The 19,655-nt window shown below is 42.3% G+C and overlaps 1 protein-coding gene across 5 annotated transcripts in view; it reads left to right on the top strand.

The window, feature by feature from the left end:
• Positions 1–19,655, top strand: part of BAZ1A (bromodomain adjacent to zinc finger domain 1A) — a 74,571-nt gene that overhangs the window by 15,288 nt on the left and 39,628 nt on the right. For all 5 annotated transcript variants that reach the window (XM_064658589.1, XM_064658590.1, XM_064658588.1 and 2 more), the window contains one exon: positions 16,648–16,791. In XM_064658589.1, the coding sequence (XP_064514659.1) occupies positions 16,648–16,791 (144 nt within the window). The remainder of the gene's footprint in view (positions 1–16,647; positions 16,792–19,655) is intronic.

Genomic DNA, 19,655 nt, shown 5'->3' with positions numbered 1-19,655 from the left:
GGGGAGATAGAAGAATCTCCTCCCAGCCTCCCTTGCCTTCTCAAGTGCCCTTACAGAGTAGGTATGAGGCTCTCAAGGAGCAGGCAGATTATGGAGATGAAGGGGCTTGCCTGGAAAAAGTTAGTCAACCAGACGGATCACAACTTTGAGTGTTAAGAAAGAAGGAAGGGTTATTGTTGTAGGTGACTCTCTTCTGAGGGGAACTGAGGGTCTTGTATGCCTACCAGACCCATCCCACAGGGAAGTCTGCTGCCTCCCTGGGGCCTGGGTAACAGATGTCATCAGGAGACTCCCTGGATTAATTCAGCCCTTAGATTATTGGGTTGTCCAGGTTGGCAGTGATGAGGTTGATGAGAAGTCCTAGGGCAATCAAAAAGGACTTCAGAGCACTGGGGTTGACTGGTTGAAGAGACAGGAGGAGAGGTGGTGTTTTCCTCAGTCCTTTTGGTAACAGGGAATAATGCTGAAAGGAACAGAAGAATGCATCTGATCGACTTGTGGCTTACAGGCTGGTGCCGTCGGTGGAATTTTGGCATTTTTGATCATGGGGTGGTTTATACAGCACCAGACCTGCTGGAGGCAGATGGGGTTTGCCTGTCCAAAAGGGGAAAGAGGATTCTAGCCCATGAGTTGGTGGGGCTGATTGAGAAGGCTTTAAACTGGGTTTTAAGGGGGGGGGGATAAGACCAGGCTGTCTAGAGATGAGCCTGTGGGCTACATGCTGGTGTTGGGAGTGAAATCAATAGCCCAGCTGAAGTGCATCTACACTCTGCTGACTCTGGAATGTGTGAGCCACACTGGAACACAGTCTTATGGGACTGCCAGGGACTGCTAAGGTATTAGAAGCCAACAGGGAAACACTAGAGAATTATCTCAAAGGAATTAAGGGTGATCCTCCAGGAAGGTGACATGGCTGACAGCCCTGCTGATGTGCCTTTATGCCAAAGTATGCAGCATGGACAACAAAGAGGAGGAGTTGGAAGGCACTGTACTGCTGGAAAGCTACAACCTTGTTGCCATTACTGAAACGTAGTGGGACAAATCCCATGACTGGAATGCGGCTTTTGGTGGCTACAGGCTGTTCAGAAGAGACAGGGGAGGAAGGAGAGGCTGAGGTTGCCTTCTACAGCAAGAGGTGGATTGAGTGTGAAAAGCTATCTTTGAAGAACAGCCCTGAGCAGATCAAAAGCCAGCGGGTAAGAATCAGAGACCAGGGCAACGAAGGGAGGTGAGTGGTTGGTGTCTACTACAGGCCCCTGATCAGGGGGAGCCTACTGATGAAGCCTTCTTGCTCCAGCTACGGGAGGCATTGCACTTGCAGGATCTCGTCCTACCGGGGGTCTTCAAACACCCCAACATGTGGTGGAAAAGTAGTACAGCGAGCTGTAGGCAATCCAGGAGACTCCTGGAATGCATGGAGGATAGCTTCTTAACTTCAGGTAGTAGACAGCCCTAACTGAGGCGATGCAATACTGGATCTGACAGTCATCAACATAAGAGAGCTAATTGAGGACATCAAGATTGGAGGCAGCCTGGGCTGCAGTGATCATGCATTGGTGGAGTTTGTAGACCTGAGGAATGTGGGTGAGGTAAGGAGTAAAATTAGGCCCCTGAACTTTAGGAAAGCAAACTGCCAGCTCTTCAGGGAGTTAGTCAGTGGGATCCCCTGGGAGGCTGCCCTCCAAGACAAGGGATTGGAACAGAGCTGGCAGATCTTGAAGGAATTCTTCCATCAAGCACAAGAGCTAGCCATCCACAGGAACAAGAAATCAGGCAAGGAAGGCAAGAGACTGGCATGGCTGAGTAGGGAACTGCTGGTCAAACTATAGGGAAAGAAGCAAATGTGTAGACAGTTGAAGCTAGGAGAGGTGACCTGGGAAGAGTATAGAGATGAAGTTTGGTTGTGTAGGGATGGGGTGAGGGAAGGGCAAGGCAAAGGTGGAATGGAACCTGGCAAGGGATGCAAAGAATAACAAGGGCTTCTACAGGTGTGTTAACCAGAAAAGGAAGGTCAAAGAAGGTGTAAACCCCTCATAAACTGTGCTGAAAAACTGGTAAAAATGGATGAGAACGCTGAGATACTCAAACTTTTCTGCCTCAGTCTTCTGTGGCAACCTCTCTTCCCACACTTCTCAAGTGGATGGACAGCTCTCCTTCTGCCTCCTCTTTTTTCTGTGGTCAGTATTTGCCTCTTGCACATACTCTAGTTTCATCAGATCCTCGTTCAAGCAGTTAGCTGCTTGAAGTAGCTGATATGACACAAGCTTATGATGCCAATTTTATGCCCCAAAACAAGGCGCGGAGAAACTGCTCAGAGACAGAATTTCAGTCTATAAGCAGGAGGTATTTATTTCACGGCCGGGGAGCAGCCAGGTCGCCCTGGACAAACTGCTCCAACTCGAGAAACACACAATCCAACTTTTATACAATTTTTGCTAAGCAATTACATCATACATTATGAATATTCATTACATTGCAACATCTACTTTTAATATTCATAACAGGTGGAGTTGAGGCGGAGTTAGAGGCGTGGTCCTTAATTTGGGGAGAACTTCGGTGGGAGTTCCGGTCTTCCTTCATCATGAACCTCGTGTCCTTTTCATCATCATCCTCCTAAACTTTTGAACCTTCCCTAATTTGGGTAGCTTCCTTATGAATTTGGCAGAGAGTTTCGGTATTTGGCACCAATACCTAATTTCTTGGCATGTCCCTCTCTTTATCTCTTTGGCTTCCTCTCCATATGTCTCTTTTTGTGTGTACTAGCATTTTCTGTTCATGTTTATGTTCTCTTGTGTCAGAGTGACCTGTGCTTCAGTGAATTTATTGTCTCCGCTTTCCTAATGCTGAATCCTATGTGCCTTGCTAAAGCTTGTTTCTACATTTTGTGCTTAACTCTTTATATTGCTTAAATTCGCTTTTCAGGTGTTACCTGGCTTCATTTCCCCCCTTTTCTTAGAACTTACGAATTCCTTCGTCAAGTTCTAATCCTAAAGGTCGCTGATATGCTTTTATCATTGCCCAGATCATTTGGGTTCTCTTGACCATGGACCTTAACTTACACCACAGGCATATGTTCATGAGGGTTAACAAGAGCATGCCTATAGCTATAATCAATATGGGGTGTACTAGGTAGTGAAAGACTTGAGTTGCTGTTGGAGAGTACCCTGTGAAAATGTCCCACCAGTGATGTTGACCTACTTGTGCAACTTTCGTCAAGATATTTTTTATACCTTCTGAATTATGCTCTACTTGCCACACCATGCGTTGGGTCGTTTGATTCACCTTTTGAGCTAACTTTCTTACTTCAGGATGCATAAGCATTTCTTTGAGAAGCTTAGTATCCATGCCTATCTGTAGTTTGGGTACTTCATGATACAAAGTGTACTCAGCTTCGATTAACTGCTGGGTGGTTATGGGTGCAGTATAGCTAAAGTCACAACCTACAATTTTGGTGAAGTTACATATACAAAAGTTAGTATCATTAGTCACTTCAAGACAATTATCTATTACTACATCAACACAAGGGGTTCTAATACAAGCGCATCCATTTCCTATATAGAATACTTGTGATCGGGTTTTATTGTGCGGAAGCATTTCAAAAGTGCATATACCGTCTTCAGCATCTAAGCATAAGTCTTCAGCTTCTACTATGGCATTTTCGCAAATATAACCTAATTGTCCTTTAGGAATACATGCTTCTGTGCTAATTGATTGCCACTTATTCTTAGTGTTGTCATAGTTTGCCCAGACATTATGATCTACAGGTCTGACAATGACATCTTGATGTATAGTTCCTAATGTTAGAATAGGGAAGATAGCTCTCTCTTCTGCAGCGCTGATGGTGAGGACATAGGCCTCAACATGTTCTTGTTGTGGATCATAGGTAAAATTAACTAATTGCCACCAAGCCTGGTGGTCTATTTCAAATCGTGTAGTGGAGCTATCTCTTAATATTGTTTCTCTTATTTCTTGAGGCAGTATGCCTGACATTCCTTCTCTTAATATTCCCGCTGCTACTGACTGTATCCATTGTTGTGTTTGAACGCACTGGATAGCAAGTGCAACTTCTTTGCTAATATCTCCAGCGTAATCAGCAATCTTGACAAAATCTTCAGCGGTGTGGTCAGCTATTAGAGCCATCAATTTAACTACTAAGGATTGTGTTTCTGCTAAAGTTAGCATAGATGAGCTTAAAGGTACTTTAAGCTTACCTAGATTGGAAGTGACGGTACTCAACTTATTTAGTATTACCTCTTGGTCTATGGTGTTCATTATACCAAACCCTGTGCCAATCCATCCACTTATATCTCTTTGTGTTCGTTTGTGAAGTGACCTAGTCGCTAACCAGGCATTCCAGCCTTTGAGACTTTGCTTTACGAACGGCTGGCAATCTTCTTGTAAGTGTGTAATGTCTGTTTGAATGTTCATCTGTACCTTCTTTAGAGAATATGTAGGATCTAGTAGTAACTTCAACTCGTTTGACTGTCTTATTACTTGAGGTCCTATCAAAGTGAAATTATGTATTCTTCTACATTCTACTTGTGGAGTGATTTCACGAGATGGGTCTTTAGCTAGTGAAATTCTTTTTCTAACGGTGTCAACACCTGGAGGGTTTCCTTCCCTATTACAGGTGAATGTCACTGAATGATTTAACTCGAATAGAATTTCACATTGTGCTCTGCCTCCTTCAAAACTATCCCACTGACATGAGATTGGTCCTGGCCGTTGAATCCAAACAATGGGCTGACCTTTTTTATTTGGCTATAAGTGATTAAATCCTGTTTAGATTCATCTGGCCAGAATTTAATCATCAGTGTTAGTTTATCTGTTTTTCCTATTAGTCCCTCAACTTCTCGACACCCTATTTGAAATTGGTCTCCCTTTTGTGCTATGAGATAGCCTGGGTCTGGCGTGTAAGGTTGTTTGTTATGTAAAATATAAATCTCCATTTCCGGGAAATCACCTTCGAAAGGTAGTTCTATGTAAGCATTAGACCACGGTCCTTCAGAGGTAGAGTTTTGAGATAAAACTATACTTATCAGAAGTCCAATGATCAATGTTGAAAGAGCCGGATTCATGATGCCAGGTCTTCTTGCTTATCTTCTGGAGCTTTCTTGACTCGAGAGTAGTGAATCCATGTAGGTCGTTCCTTGATCTTGACCGCGGTGAAGGTGGTCAGCAGCACTTGGAAAGGTCCCTCCCACTTTTCTTGTAGGGGTTTTCCTAAAAGATTCTTAACATACACCCAATCACCGGGGTTAAATGGATGCAATTTACAGTCAGGTTGCTTGGGCTGGTGTTCTATTACTACTGCAGCATTTTTATCAAAATGTTTTCCAACAGCAATTACATAATCATATATATATTGATTGCCTATTTGGTCTACAGCATCACTATTTACAACTTGCATAGCATAAGGTCTACCGTACAGAATTTCAAACGGGCTCAACTTTTCTTTCGATCGAGGTTTGACCCTCAATCTAATCAGAGCAATAGGCAGAGCTTGATACCATTGTAAGTTAGTTTCTTGACATATTTTAGCAATTTGTTGTTTAATAAGATGATTCATCTTTTCCACTTGCCCACTGGCTTGTGGCCTGTAGGGCGTATGCAATTGCCATTTAATTTGCAATGCTTTGCTTATTGCTCTCACAACTTTTGCACAGAAATGTGTACCTCTGTCTGAGGATATACTCCTTGGTATTCCAAATCGTGGTATAATTTCGTTTAGCAAAACTTTAGTTACCTCCCTCTCCTTGTTTGTTCTGCAGGGAAATGCTTCAGGCCACCCAGAAAATGTATCAGTTAGTACCAATAGGTACCTATACCCCCCTTTTCTTGGGAGTTCAGAGAAATCAATCTGCCATACTTCACCTGGGAATTTACCTCGATGTATTGCTCCCTGATGTATCTTGGTCCCTGTATTTGGGTTATTCTTCAAGCATCGTTCGCATTGGGTTGTAACTTGTTTTACAGTAGTGAATAATTTTGGTCCTGCTATTCTAGTTTGTAAATACTGATAAAGTGGATCTAAACTCCAATGTGTTTTCTCATGTTCTGTTTTCACAAATTGCCACATTAACTTCTCTGGTATTATTAATTGTCCTGTTTCTAATTGACCCCATCCATTGTCTAATAATTTGCCCTTGTTCTTTTGAATCCATCTATGATCTGAGTCCTGATAATCTGGTTGGAAGTCGGTATTTAGCTCTTCTGGTATTAGAGCTGTTATAACCACTTCCTTGGTTCTTGCAGCAGCTAATTTAGCTTCTGCATCAGCTTTCCTATTTCCTATCTCTGGAACAGTGTTACCTTTTAGGTGTCCTTTGCAATGCATTATGGCCACTTGTGCTGGGAGTTGGACTGCTTCTAACAATCGTAGAATTTCTTCTGCGTGTTTGACTGTTTTCCCTTGGGCGGTTAGCAGTCCCCTTTCTTTCCAAATTGCTCCATGAGCATGTACGACGGAGAAGGCATACTTAGAGTCTGTCCAAATATTAATTCGTATGCCTTCTGCCAATTCCAGGGCTCGGGTAAGAGCTATTAATTCTGCCTTTTGGGCTGAGGTCCCTGCAGGTAAAGGATTTGATTCGATTACCTCTTCCGTTGTGGTTACTGCATAGCCTGCCATTCTTACTCCTTGCTTCACGAAGCTGCTGCCGTCCGAGAACCAGTTGTCTGCATCTTCAAATGGCTCTTCTTTGAGATCCGGGCGACTGGAGTAGACTGCTTCGATGGTTTCTAGGCAGTCATGCTCTATTGGTTCTGCTGACATTCTTCCTTCTAGAAATGAGGCTGGATTCACAATGTTAGTTACTTGAATGGTTACGTCATCTGATTCAGCTAGGATTACTTGGTACTTTAGGAATCTGGAAGGTGACAACCAATGGCCACCTTTCTGTTCTAGTACAGCAGACACAGTGTGGGACACTAACACAGTCATTTTCTGGCCCATCGTGAGTTTTCTGGCCTCTTCTATATTTATGATCACTGCGGCCACCGCTTTCAAACAGCTGGGCCATCCTTTGCTTACTTCATCCAGCTGTTTGAAGAAATAGGCCACAACTCTTTTGTGTGGTCCCAACTGTTGCGCCAAGATTCCTAAAGCCATCCCTTGCCGTTCATGAGAGAACAGCCAGAATGGTTTTGTTACATCAGGGAGGCCCAAAGCCGGGGCTCTCATGAGTTCTTGTTTCAGTCTCTTAAAAGCTCCCTCTGCTTCGGGAGTCCAAACTAGGATACTCTTAGCTTCCTTTAATAAATCATACAATGGCTTGGCGAGTACCCCATATTGGTAGATCCATAAGCGACACCAACCTGTCATTCCCAGAAAGGCTCGTAGATCTCTCACCGTTTCTGGTCTGGGCATCTGGCAAATGGCTTCTTTCCTCGCTGTTCCTAGGGATCGTTGTCCTCTGGAGATCTCATATCCCAGGTATACTACCTTTTCTTGCACCAGTTGCGCTTTCTGTTGAGAGACTCGATATCCACTTAGTCCCAAGAAATTTAACAAAGAAATAGTCCATTTAACACACTCTTCTTCTGATTCAGTTGCTATCAGCAGATCAGCTACGTATTGCAGAAGAGTACCATCCCCCTGTGGCTTTTCCCATTGTTCCAATTCTCTGGCTAATTGATTCCCAAAGATTGTTGGACTGTTTTTGTAGCCTTGAGGTAACACTGTCCAGGTTAATTGGGTCTTTGTTGAATTTTATTACGGCTTCCAAATTTTCCAATAAATCTCTACCCAGTAGAGGTTTTGGAAAATTTGGTAAGTACAGAAACTGATGGATCCCCATTTGTTTTCCAATTTTGTATTTAATAGGTTTTGGGAAATAAGCTTTTTCTGGTTGGCCTGTTGCTCCCACAACTTGTACAAATTCATCGCTCTCGGGTACCAACTCTTGATTTAAAACCGAAAATGTTGCCCCTGTGTCTATCAGAAAATCCAATTCTTTTTCACCTTCCTCTAGCTCCATTTTAACCAGTGGGTCTGCTAGGGAACGACTCACTGGTCCCCTTCAGTCACTGCTCCGTTGTGCAACAGCAGTGTTTGCAAGCCTTTCTCCGAGCTGGGGGCAGTCTCGTCTCCAATGGCCTAACTGAAAGCAATTGGAACATTGATCCGGTCCTACTCTGATGGGTTGGGGTCTGAATCCTCCCCTCCCTCTCATAGGGTAACCACGACCTCTACCCCTGGCACTTGTGTCTTGGAATTTTGTATTTTGGGCTGCCACTGCTACTGCTACGATCCGAGCAACTCTTTTATCTTCCCTCTTTTTCTCTTCTTTTTCTCTGTTGTTGTATACTTCCCAGGCCTCATTCATCAATGTCTCTAGATCTCTATTTGCTGGATGTTTAAGTTTTTGTAATTTCTTTCTAATGTCGGGAGTACACTGCCCCATTACCAATCCTAGTAGCTGTTGTCTCCCTTCTTCTGATGCTGGGTCTAAGGGTGTGTATTGTCTCATGGCAGTCCTAAGTCTATCTAGAAATTCTGAGGGACTTTCATCCTTTCCCTGTCTAACATCATACAAAGCTGCCCAGTTAATGGCTTTAGGTATTGCTTTCCGCAGACCTAATGCTATTAGCTTCCTATATTGCACCAGTTTCCCATAAGAATCGGGGTCGTTTGGATCCCACTCCGGATCCCTACTTGGAAATACAACTTCTAACTCTTCAGGCAATACGGCGGCACTATCTCTTCCTGTTTTCAATACCAGCTCTTTTTCCGTTTCTGTTAATTCTGACAGCATTACTTCTATATCACTCCAGTCGATATCTAGGTTCTTTGCAATCAACTCGAACCTCTTAGCCACCCCCTCTGGGTTCTTCCTAAAATTCCGGGCTTCTTCTCTCCAACTATTCAAATCACTTGCTGTGAATGGTACCTTTACCCGCCCCCGGTCTCCTGCAATGGGCATTATCTGTCGAAGGGGAGCTACTGTATAACTTCTCTCGATTCTTTCTTTTGCTTCCTTTCGAGCTATAGACCTGGTGTAGTGTGGGTGGCTAGTTCCTTCTCCAGGGTCGTCTTCTTCTTGGGTTCTAGTGTCTGTTCTATTCTTTCTCTTTTCTTTTCTTTTCCCTCGTTTCGGTTCTTCGTCCTCACTTCCCGTTCCTGCCCAGTCATCTTCTGCCAACCCTCTAGCATGATTCACACAGTCCAGTCGCTTCTCTCTCTGGGTTTGGAGGAGACGCTGTCGGCGCTCAGCCTGCCCGGGGCTGCTCTCTTCCCCTTCTTCTGTCCCTCTGGTATCTCTCTTATCATCTATTTGAATCACTATGTTTAACCTTTGGGTGTTGTCTTCCTTTTCCCCTTGAATAATAATACCACTACATCCTCCCTTGGGGGAATCGCCCTCTTTTTCGTTACCTCTTAGTCTTGGTGGGCTACTTTCATTCTCATGACTAGCATCTTTTGGTGTGCTAGTTTCCACTCTGTAGACACTGTCTTCTTTTCTCGGTGTACTGGTATCTCTATTCCTGTCTTCTTTTGGTTTAGGCGGACTACTCTCTTCCCCGTGACCCTCCGGTCTCATCAGGCTACTTTTTTCCTTATCGACCTCTTCCTCTCTGTAACTTTCTTCTCTGTAACTTTCTGACCCCTGTGGACTACTCAGTCCCTGCGAGCTGCTTTCTCCTTGGGGGCTCTCCGATTTTGATGGGCTACTTTCTTCCCAACTGTCTTTCGATTTTTGAGGACTAGATCCGGTCCTAGATCTTCCTAGCTCTAGTGAAATATCCCCTAATAGGCTAGTGTCTCCTTCACCTTCTCTCCGCTTTGGTCGTGGTATCCCGTATCCTGGAGCATATGGTTGGTACTCCCATAAACTTATTCTACTTTCTTCTTCACTGTCCCTTCTTTTTAATTTAAGACACTGTTGTCCGATACTACAAGCATCACAACAACGTCCCTTTGGTTTCAAATTTTTCTTATCCTTTTCCAAAGCTAAAACCAAGGGGTCCTGCGGTGCAACATTTACTCCGCATTCTCTCTGCCACTCAGGCTTATTCCTGAGCGTGAAAAACATGTCGCAATACATCACTTCATCCCACTTGCCCAGTCGACGGAGGAACAACATAAGTTGTAAAATAGTGTTGTAATTTGTTGTCCCTTCAGGTGGCCATTTCTCATCATCATCTAGTTTATACAGAGGCCACCATTGCGTGCAGTACTTTAAGAGTGTTTTCTTGCTTATGTTTCCTCCTGGGGCTCCCCCTAGATCTCTCCAATGCTTTAGGATACACCCCAGGGGGGTTTTCATATTTATGTCCTTACTTTGCTGGCTTCCCATTATTATCGTAGGGCCTGGTGATGTAGTGATGGATAAGGTTTGTGAGAGGTAGGGGCTTACCAGACAAACTTATAGGGTGCTCTTCCAGATTTTTCTACTATCTGTGCGTCAGTAATATACCAGCTAATCTGGGGATCGTGTTCCCAAACGGGTATCCAACCAAGGAACTCTTCCAATACTAAAGGATCGTATCCCAACCTCCCACTCTCCTTTTCTATTTTTCTTATGAATTCCTTTACGTGATATTCTATTATGTCAAGCAATTCTTGTCTCTGAATTCGTGCTTCTATGTCCAATCGGGCTAGGCTTCCACCAATGTGTTCACACTGTGTAGCTTTCGGTATGTCAGTAAATTCTACTTTAAATCGCAATACTTTCCTTATCCTATTCCACCGTCTTAGAGTATTTCTGATTCTGCCCCAATACTTCATGTACGCAATCTCCAATCGCTTCGTCCGTTTCTGGCCTGGCTCCTCGCGGAGAACAGGAACCGCAGAGCGGGACTCCCACTCGCCCCGCAGCAGAGCCGCGTCTCAATCACACTCACATTCACACTTGCACACTTGATATAGGAGAACTTTCCTACCTTCTGGTTTCTATCTGAGCAATCTGCGTTACCGAGCAAGGTCGCGAGATGGCGCCGCAGACCGAGAGATATGGCTTTGCTGTCGGCTGTCCGATTTATGTTACCACAAACTCACAGGATGTTGCTGCAAACTATAAAACACACTTCTTACAGAAAATGCAACCAAGATGTTACAAATATCTGTCTATGAGTGTGGCAACAATAAAATCTCACCCACTTAGTTTCTGCCAAATCCTGATTTGACCAACAGCGTATACAGTAGAAGGTAAGGGTACGATTGAGCGCTATTTCTTGTGTTCCTCTTGGACCCAGAATATATTTACCACAATTGTTACACAAAGCTCTAACATACAGTGAACAATAACAGAAAGGACAGATTTTAATCCTAGGATTTATACGTGCCGGCAAGAGCTTATTCACTTTTATAGAACTGAGATTGCAATCATTTCCCATATAGAGTTAAAAAGACGTCTTAAGAACTATACCATATATGAAAAACACAACATCTAATTTTTTTTTACAACAGACAAACAAACTGCTGCAAGCAATGAAACAGCTTATTTTAGTTTCGTTTTACTCGTTGACAAAAACCAAAACATTTAGCAAGAGAAACCGCATTCCAAGAATTCTTTGCTAGTACAAGGAGCTTTCTGGGTCCTAAAGCTCCTAGAAACTCTCAAACAGCCTCGGAAGAATTAAAAATGGTTAATTTTCTGAATCGAGCACAGTTTCCAATGCATTACCAGACAATATCTTACACAAAACAAACAAACAAACAAAGAATGATCAGGGTAAATTAGAGCAAGAACATTTGCAAACAAGACACAGAAACATAAAGGGTGAACACAGCATTACAAAGAAAAGACATTTACACTGCAGTGCCGGGACTCTAACCCGTTTAGGGACTCTAACCCTTTCTTGGCAGGACTCTAACCTGCTCTCTTGTTTACACTGCAGTGCCGGGACTCTAACCCGTTTAGGGACTCTAACCCTTTCTTGGCAGGACTCTAACCTGCTCTCTGTTTACACTGCAGTGCCGGGACTCTAACCCGTTTAGGGACTCTAACCCTTTCTTGGCAGGACTCTAACCTGCAACTTTCAATACCTGGGACTCTAACCCAGCTTTAGGGCTAATGCTGAGGCGTCCCCCAGCTCCCTTTTGGGCGATAGCGTCCTATCCCCACCAACTTAATTACCTTCTTTTATAAACTGCAGTTCAAAACATAAATACCTCTTAATTTGAAGCAGGAGGTTCTTGTCCACCGTTGCGCAGATCCAAGGGGTCTGGGAGACTCTGCCGACAAAAATTCAGTCGGGGGGCCCTGAGAGCGTCCCGGCCCCTTGGGTCCTGGCTCAGGAAGACCCCCGCTCCTGCCTGGCTCGCCAAATTGATGCCAATTTTATGCCCCAAAACAAGGCGCGGAGAAACTGCTCAGAGACAGAATTTCAGTCTATAAGCAGGAGGTATTTATTTCACGGCCGGGGAGCAGCCAGGTCGCCCTGGACAAACTGCTCCAACTCGAGAAACACACAATCCAACTTTTATACAATTTTTGCTAAGCAATTACATCATACATTATGAATATTCATTACATTGCAACATCTACTTTTAATATTCATAACAGGTGGAGTTGAGGCGGAGTTAGAGGCGTGGTCCTTAATTTGGGGAGAACTTCGGTGGGAGTTCCGGTCTTCCTTCATCATGAACCTCGTGTCCTTTTCATCATCATCCTCCTAAACTTTTGAACCTTCCCTAATTTGGGTAGCTTCCTTATGAATTTGGCAGAGAGTTTCGGTATTTGGCACCAATACCTAATTTCTTGGCATGTCCCTCTCTTTATCTCTTTGGCTTCCTCTCCATATGTCTCTTTTTGTGTGTACTAGCATTTTCTGTTCATGTTTATGTTCTCTTGTGTCAGAGTGACCTGTGCTTCAGTGAATTTATTGTCTCCGCTTTCCTAATGCTGAATCCTATGTGCCTTGCTAAAGCTTGTTTCTACATTTTGTGCTTAACTCTTTATATTGCTTAAATTCGCTTTTCAGGTGTTACCTGGCTTCACTTATCAGCTCTTCACATTGGGTTATGAATTTTTGTTTGGTTGTTTTGGTTTTTTTTATATCTTCTTTTGTTTAGTTTTTTTTTTTTTGTCAGGTAGTTGAATTCAATTTAATGGCAATCAGTAAATTATACTGAGTGCCAGAGCTACAAAAAGCAAGCACCATGCTAGCTATGTGGCTGGAAGAAGGAATGGCAAGGGAAGATTTCCCCCTTTGGTGGGAACTGTTAGGTGATCTCTGCATCTTGTAGAGCAGCAGCCTGAGGTGACAGGTGCAGTTTGTTTTTGTACACCTTCAGCCTGCCTCTTCCTGACCATTCTGGGAGTGATAAGGTTTGGTCAGACCTTAAAGTTTTCTGCTAATTGCGCTAAGCTGCCACAGTCTCTTGTCTCTTGCCCTTAGACTGCTGGAGTGACTTATGTTCTTTCATCTGTGCAGCTGACCAGCCCTACACAAAATTCATGGAAATTGATGGGAGTTCTCAGGTTTCTTTTTCATTTGAGAGAGAAGATAAACTGATATTAAAAAAAAATTACATCAGTGATACCACCTCTGGCTTTGTGTTGAAAAAAATTTGGGCTCCTGTGTTGTTCTGTTCTTTCTTAAAACAAACAAACAAACAAACAAAAAAACCCCACAGATTTAATCATAAGGCCAAGCACTTATTGGAGCCCTTCCTGTAATGTAAGAGACCTCAAAGAGCTTAGTTACTGAGCTTAACAAAGAATAGAGCTGTAAGCTTAAAGGCCATCCTTGGGACAGACCAGAGGACTTGTGCCCCGCTGTTGATAACAGCCTGTAGTGCAGAAAGAGGTAAGCAAAACTGTTTTTAGTATAGGTGCCAATGTCTGAGCTAGAGTTGCTGGGGCTGTGGTGGAGATGGCTCTATATTGGATCTTTCTCTGAACACTTCTGGGATTCACTTAGTATGGCTGTAAGGATTTTCACAATCTTTATTGTAATTTGAAGAAAGTGGTTCCTGACTGAGGGGGATATTTGGGGTACATGTTTATGTATTTTAATGTTGCTGGTTTTTTAGGTGGAGTTGCCCCCAATTCTTATTTTATGGGAAATAGTGAGTGAGCATGGTTTGACTTTGACCTAAGTTCTGTAATGATTTTAAAGTATCTTTTTTAATAAGAGTTGTAATTAGTGAACTCAGGGAATTATTATTGAAAAGAGCAGACCATTTGCACTAGAAGCAGAGTGTCTTTACCTCTCTTAGTCCCCGGAATTGGGTGTTACTAGTCATGACTTGATTGTAGCAAGGCTTAGAAAATCATTTGTAGATTATTTCTTTAATGCCAGAAGGAATGGTTGCATCAGTTTCTTTAATCTCCTGTCTATCAGTAAGCATTAAATTGCATTGGATTGTGCTTTTATTGAGCCAGGTAATGTGTGTCATTAATTCGATTCGTTCCCCAGAGGTTTCTGGCAATGATTTGAATGGCGTAGAAGACTGAGTATCACTTCCTTTCTGGGATAGCTTAATCTGTTAGTCATTCTCCCTGTTTAAAAATAAAGAGAGGGGAAAAAAAAAAAGGCAGCTGTAAACTGTATTTGGGCTTTTGCTGCTTACCGAATCAAGCGTATAGAATATATAATTTCCATCCTTAGAGAAGGAGATGTGATACCCTGTAAATTACAGGTCAGCCTGATGGATAAACAGGTAAATTAAGTGTTGGAGAACTACTCGGTGACTCCAATATTCAAGTCTTTTTGTCTGGGAGGATGAAGCCTCTTTGTCCCTGGGCGGCCCTGGGTAGCGCGGGGCGCGCGGCGGCGGCTGCGCGCTCCCTCCAGCGGCGTGCGGGGGATGAGCGGCGTGCGGGCCGCGGTGCCTTGGCTTGTCCATTAGCGGTTAAGTGTGCGTTTTAATTTGGACTCCCCAGGAAATATATTTTATAATCTGAAACAGAAGTAGTTCTACTAAGAAGTCTTTATTTTAGCAGGTGATCTTTGTTGGATTTTAAAAAACCAGCCCAATAATATACATCCTGCTACGCAGTCAGCTCCATATTACTTAGTACAGAGGGGAAGCTGTGATGTTCCAGATAGTGGAAAACCAAGTTACTAATGATAGACTTTTCTAGTAGGACTCAGACTGAGTCTGGTGCTGGGCCAGACCTTAATAAGCCTTGCTGGACTTGGAGTTACCTTATGAACAGCCACCGGGTTCTGTCTCCATTATATTTGGGTGCTCTTGGTTCCTTACACAGAGCCTATTTAGGTTTTCACAGTTAATTAGGTTGGGCTCCACTGGCTGGCAAAACATGTCTTCCCGCTCCAGACTAGCCAGCTTTGGAAACGAGGCAGGATGCATTGGAATGGCAGCATGCCTGTGGCCAGCGAGTCCAAGCTGCCTCTCTGCTCTGTGCAAGCAACTCTGGTGTCCCCATGGATAATTTAAGCATTGGTCATATTATTGTCTTTAGGAGTAGACAAAGATGTTAATATTTTTGTTGGTTTGGGTTTTTTTAAATTATTACCATATTTTTTTAAATAACCTGCTGGAGCATTCTGGAGCTCTCGTCTTGTTAGAGAGAGCAGCTACAGACTCTAACTACATTACTGATCCTTGATAAATTCACAAGTGAATACTACCTAGGATATTTTAATGTTTTCAACTTTTCTCCCTCTGTGTACAGGTTTTGGATAGTACTGTCTGCTTGCAGAAAGACATGTTCAAGAAGTGTTGTGACATTGCTTCCTTTTTGCCAGTGTTGAGTTCATATAGAAGAACACTTAGAATTTGTCTGTCATGGATTTGTTGGGGTTTGTTTGTTTTTAACTTAAGCGTGACGCCACATTAATTCAAGCCCAGTACTTCATGTATTCTACATTTTATTAATTTCAGGTGGGAGTGTTTGGTGCCCAGAGAAGAGAATTATTATGTGTTCTTTCTTCCCCCGCTTTGAGCTTTTAGTGGTAGCGTGTGACGATGTCCATTGACTACAATAGTTAATTTTCATGAATCAGACAAAGCTTTTGGATTTTAAGCTAAAAAATATAAACCATGGAATTCTAGAAAGGGGTGAATTCTAGAAAGGTTAGTGTTTAAGTACCAGCTATAATATAGTTACCCAGCATGAAGTGTTGATTAATTATACTTTTTGATATGTAGTTAATTCTGCCTTTTATGACTAGCATTCAGGATGGCAAAGGAATAGACTTGTTTTGTCAATTGTGTGCATGCCAGATGGAGCCTTAATATGTGTCAGCAGATAAATGGGCCATTATTAAGATTAGATGCATAATGATCATTTCAGCCTTGTTTATTTAGGTCATCGACAGCAGTAGAAGATGATGTCTTATAAGAAAAAATACTTTGAGATCTGAAAATCTTTTTCTTAGACTGCTGTTGAAATAGATGTAGAACTTTTGTTGTCTAGTTTTTAAGTAACACATTGAGTTAACTTTCTAGTTTACTTAAATGAGAAAAAACCAATTACAACCACAAGTAACCTGATTTGTTGTCCCGAGTAGCAAAGCTGATAGCTGTGTAAGCAGATGAGTTTGTTCATTTATTAGATGGTACTAATGAAATTAATATTTTACCTAGTTTTTCAGTGCAAGGCTCTTAGTTATTTAGTAGACAATGCAATGTTCAGGTATATATGTATTCTTAAAATAACATCTACAACTTTAGACTCCTTGCACTAGTGAAAGACTTTGACATTAATAAATATCTGTGTTCTATTTCAGGTTGCAGTGTAAGATTTTGGAAGTCATACCTCCAGCCCATCACAATGGAATGGCAAATGGCCACACCAGCAGTGCTGATGGAGACACAATTGTCATCAGCGACAGTGATGACTCAGAAACGCACAATAGCTCTGCACAAAATGGGTACGTGATACTTTTACAGTATAAATGGTTCTGATTGGGTGGAAATGAGACTAAAGCAGATGTGGCAGAGTCTGACTGAAACAAATTACTTGATCTGTATGGGTTGCGAGTGTTCAGACAGCTGAAGGTGACAAGCTGAACATTCACAGGTGCCAGTTATGCTAATCCACCAGAAAACTTTGCATTGTGAGAAATGGAGTACCTACAGAATAATCATAGCTAATCTGTTTGCAATGGCAGTGTTTTTGCTGAGAGATGGTGGAAGAGCTGTGTGTGCCTGTCAGTAGTTCTTTGTGCTGCAGAACCTGTGCTGCTCTAGCTTGGAAAATGGAGTCACGTTCTGCATTTCTGCAGTTGGGTATTATTTCACTTCCATTATGGGGCTCAGAATTGAGATTGCCTCATAAGAGAAGGACTAAAACTCTGTGAAAAGTCTTCCCAGAGACTTCACATGTTTGTGTCCAAGAAACCAAAAGCATACAAAGCTTTCTTCATTGTGCATGGGTCCATATAAATATATACCATTGTATTTAATGGATTTGATTATGATTTTAGGTGCAGTGAAACAATGTGTGTCTTGTCTTCAGGAATTTTCTATAGGCTGGAATCGCTTAATAACATTGAATATTAGAGCTTCTTGGCTGTAACTGTGGTGTTTAGTTTGGAGTATCCCTTTACTGAGCAGCAATTGAGCCTCTCTGTGCATCTTATCCTAGCATTATGAGAAGATTTTTGTGCTTCACAGACACGATGATGAAAGAAGAGGGTTTGAATTGGGCCCCAATCTAGTATCTAGCATATAGCAACAACAGCCTTTGCATGAACTGTTATTGACTTTGATGTCACATTGATACAGAAATTAATCTCATTGATTGCTGCATGATGAAATCATGTCCTGACATGCCTTGAATAACTAGGATGGAGCTCCTCAGTTGGCTAAGAAAATAACATGGGGTAAATAATTTTGAAATTTTTCTGCTGTCTCTTGAAGGCAGTGTCCAAGTTGTGCATGAAGATGTCCTACATATTTTAGAAAATAAATGCATTTTCAGTGTTCCAAAAGGCATATGGCATTTGAAAGGAGGTTATTGTTTGAATTATGCAAGTGTGCACAGTGCTGACTGTAGGATTGATCCCGTTATAGTGCTGTCATTTCCATGCATGCAGAGCTGGCAGTAAGACTAAGTCTTGCTCTCCCGGGCAGTCTGTGGTTCTCCCCAGCTGATTAGTTATTTTGACAGTGCAGAGACGGGAGAAAAGGAAATCTTGTGAGAATATACTAACTTTTGAAGCACTGTTCTATGACATACCTAACTAACATTTGTGCTACAAGTTTAAATTGCAACCCTCTTATGGCTTTAAAATGCTTACTTGAAGTTTTAAGTGAGTGTTTATAAAAAATGAGAGAGTGTAATAACACATCAGTTGTTCTCTAGATATATTCTGGATATATGCAAACTTGAAAAGTATTGTTTGCTGTACCTGCAAAACCCATCTGAAAGTAAAGCATTGTTGTCAATTTTTGTATGGCATTTAAGATTCTTTATACCATTACTCATAAAAATAAGAAATCCCACTGAACTGAATGACATCATTTTGCAGCCCTGATCTTTCAGGGACTATATTTTGCTGTTTATGGAGAGACTTTTCTTTGGGAGAGTATGGATGTTAGTCATGTTGAGACCAATAGTATATATCCAACCAATAGTGTATATCAACCACAGTTGATATGTGCAGAATGATAGTTCTGCCTTTAACAGCACTGCAGCTTCGCACAAAGACTGGGTCTCAAAACCCGAAGACTTGTGTGCAGGCAAACAATGGTACAGCAGATGCTTGGGGTGTTTGTGAAAAAGGGGGAGGGGAGCACAGCACAGATTGATGGGCCATCTGCAAATATTTTTCCCAAAGAATCTGTAAGGCTAGAGAATCTTAACTGAAAATAGATGTCATTAGAGATCCCAGCCTTTCTGTGACCCTACTCCTGTCTGTGTGAAGCAGAAATAGCAATGCAGTCTGTACAAGTGTTCCTGCTGACCATTTTTATTGTATTCTGCAGTAAAAGTTGGGGTGGTACAGGGAGAAAGAGGCCAGGATGCGCTCACTCCTTCAGTCCTGCAGAAAAATAGGCTGCCTTCTAAGGCCTGGATTATGAAGCAAAAGCTAGCAGTCTTCTGAGTTCTTAAACCGCTTATACCATGCCCTGGGACCTTCTGTTACCATAGGATAGTGGTCACATAGAATAGCAGTGTTCATACCTTGAACTGCTAGACTTTTAGGGGTAAGGTTGAACTCTTGTGTTTGCTTTTAGCACTTGGCAGCAGACTGGAGGTAGAGGGGCTTTTACTGACAAAGGTGTACAGTTCAGCTGCAACTTAATAATTCATGGGATTCCTTCTGCCAGGGCCTCTGAGTAAGGTGAATCATCATCAACCATCAGAAATACTACGGAAAAAAATCTTCTGGTTTGCTGGTTCATAGAAGTAAATTTGGGTGTTTGTTCAATTTGAAATGAAGAACAATTTTGGGGAAGGGTTAATGGTTTCTGCAAATTTTGGGATATAAGAGGTAACAAAGTTTTTGAAAATTATGTCAGTGGAACCTTACTATCCAGGCTTCTTACCATCTTCAGCCTAGTTTTCTGACTTTATTTGGAGAAGAAATTATTTACTGGATATGTCAAAAAGTGTGGGCATAGCTTGTCACTAAACGTATACAATATCTTCAGTACAAAAATCTTTCTTTAAGTCTTTCCATTCTTCCTCTCTCATCCCTCCATCCCTTGAATCAAATAATAATGATGGTAGGTCTTAGTCCACTTTATATTGGAAGGAAAGACCAAAGTACTGGATTAAAGGCAGCTT

The sequence above is a fragment of the Pseudopipra pipra genome, chromosome 6 (genome assembly GCF_036250125.1).
Source record: "Pseudopipra pipra isolate bDixPip1 chromosome 6, bDixPip1.hap1, whole genome shotgun sequence".
NCBI classification, from domain to species: Eukaryota; Metazoa; Chordata; class Aves; order Passeriformes; family Pipridae; genus Pseudopipra; species Pseudopipra pipra.
The sequence above is the reverse complement of the archived record's forward strand: the minus strand, read 5'-3'. Positions and strand labels throughout refer to the sequence as shown.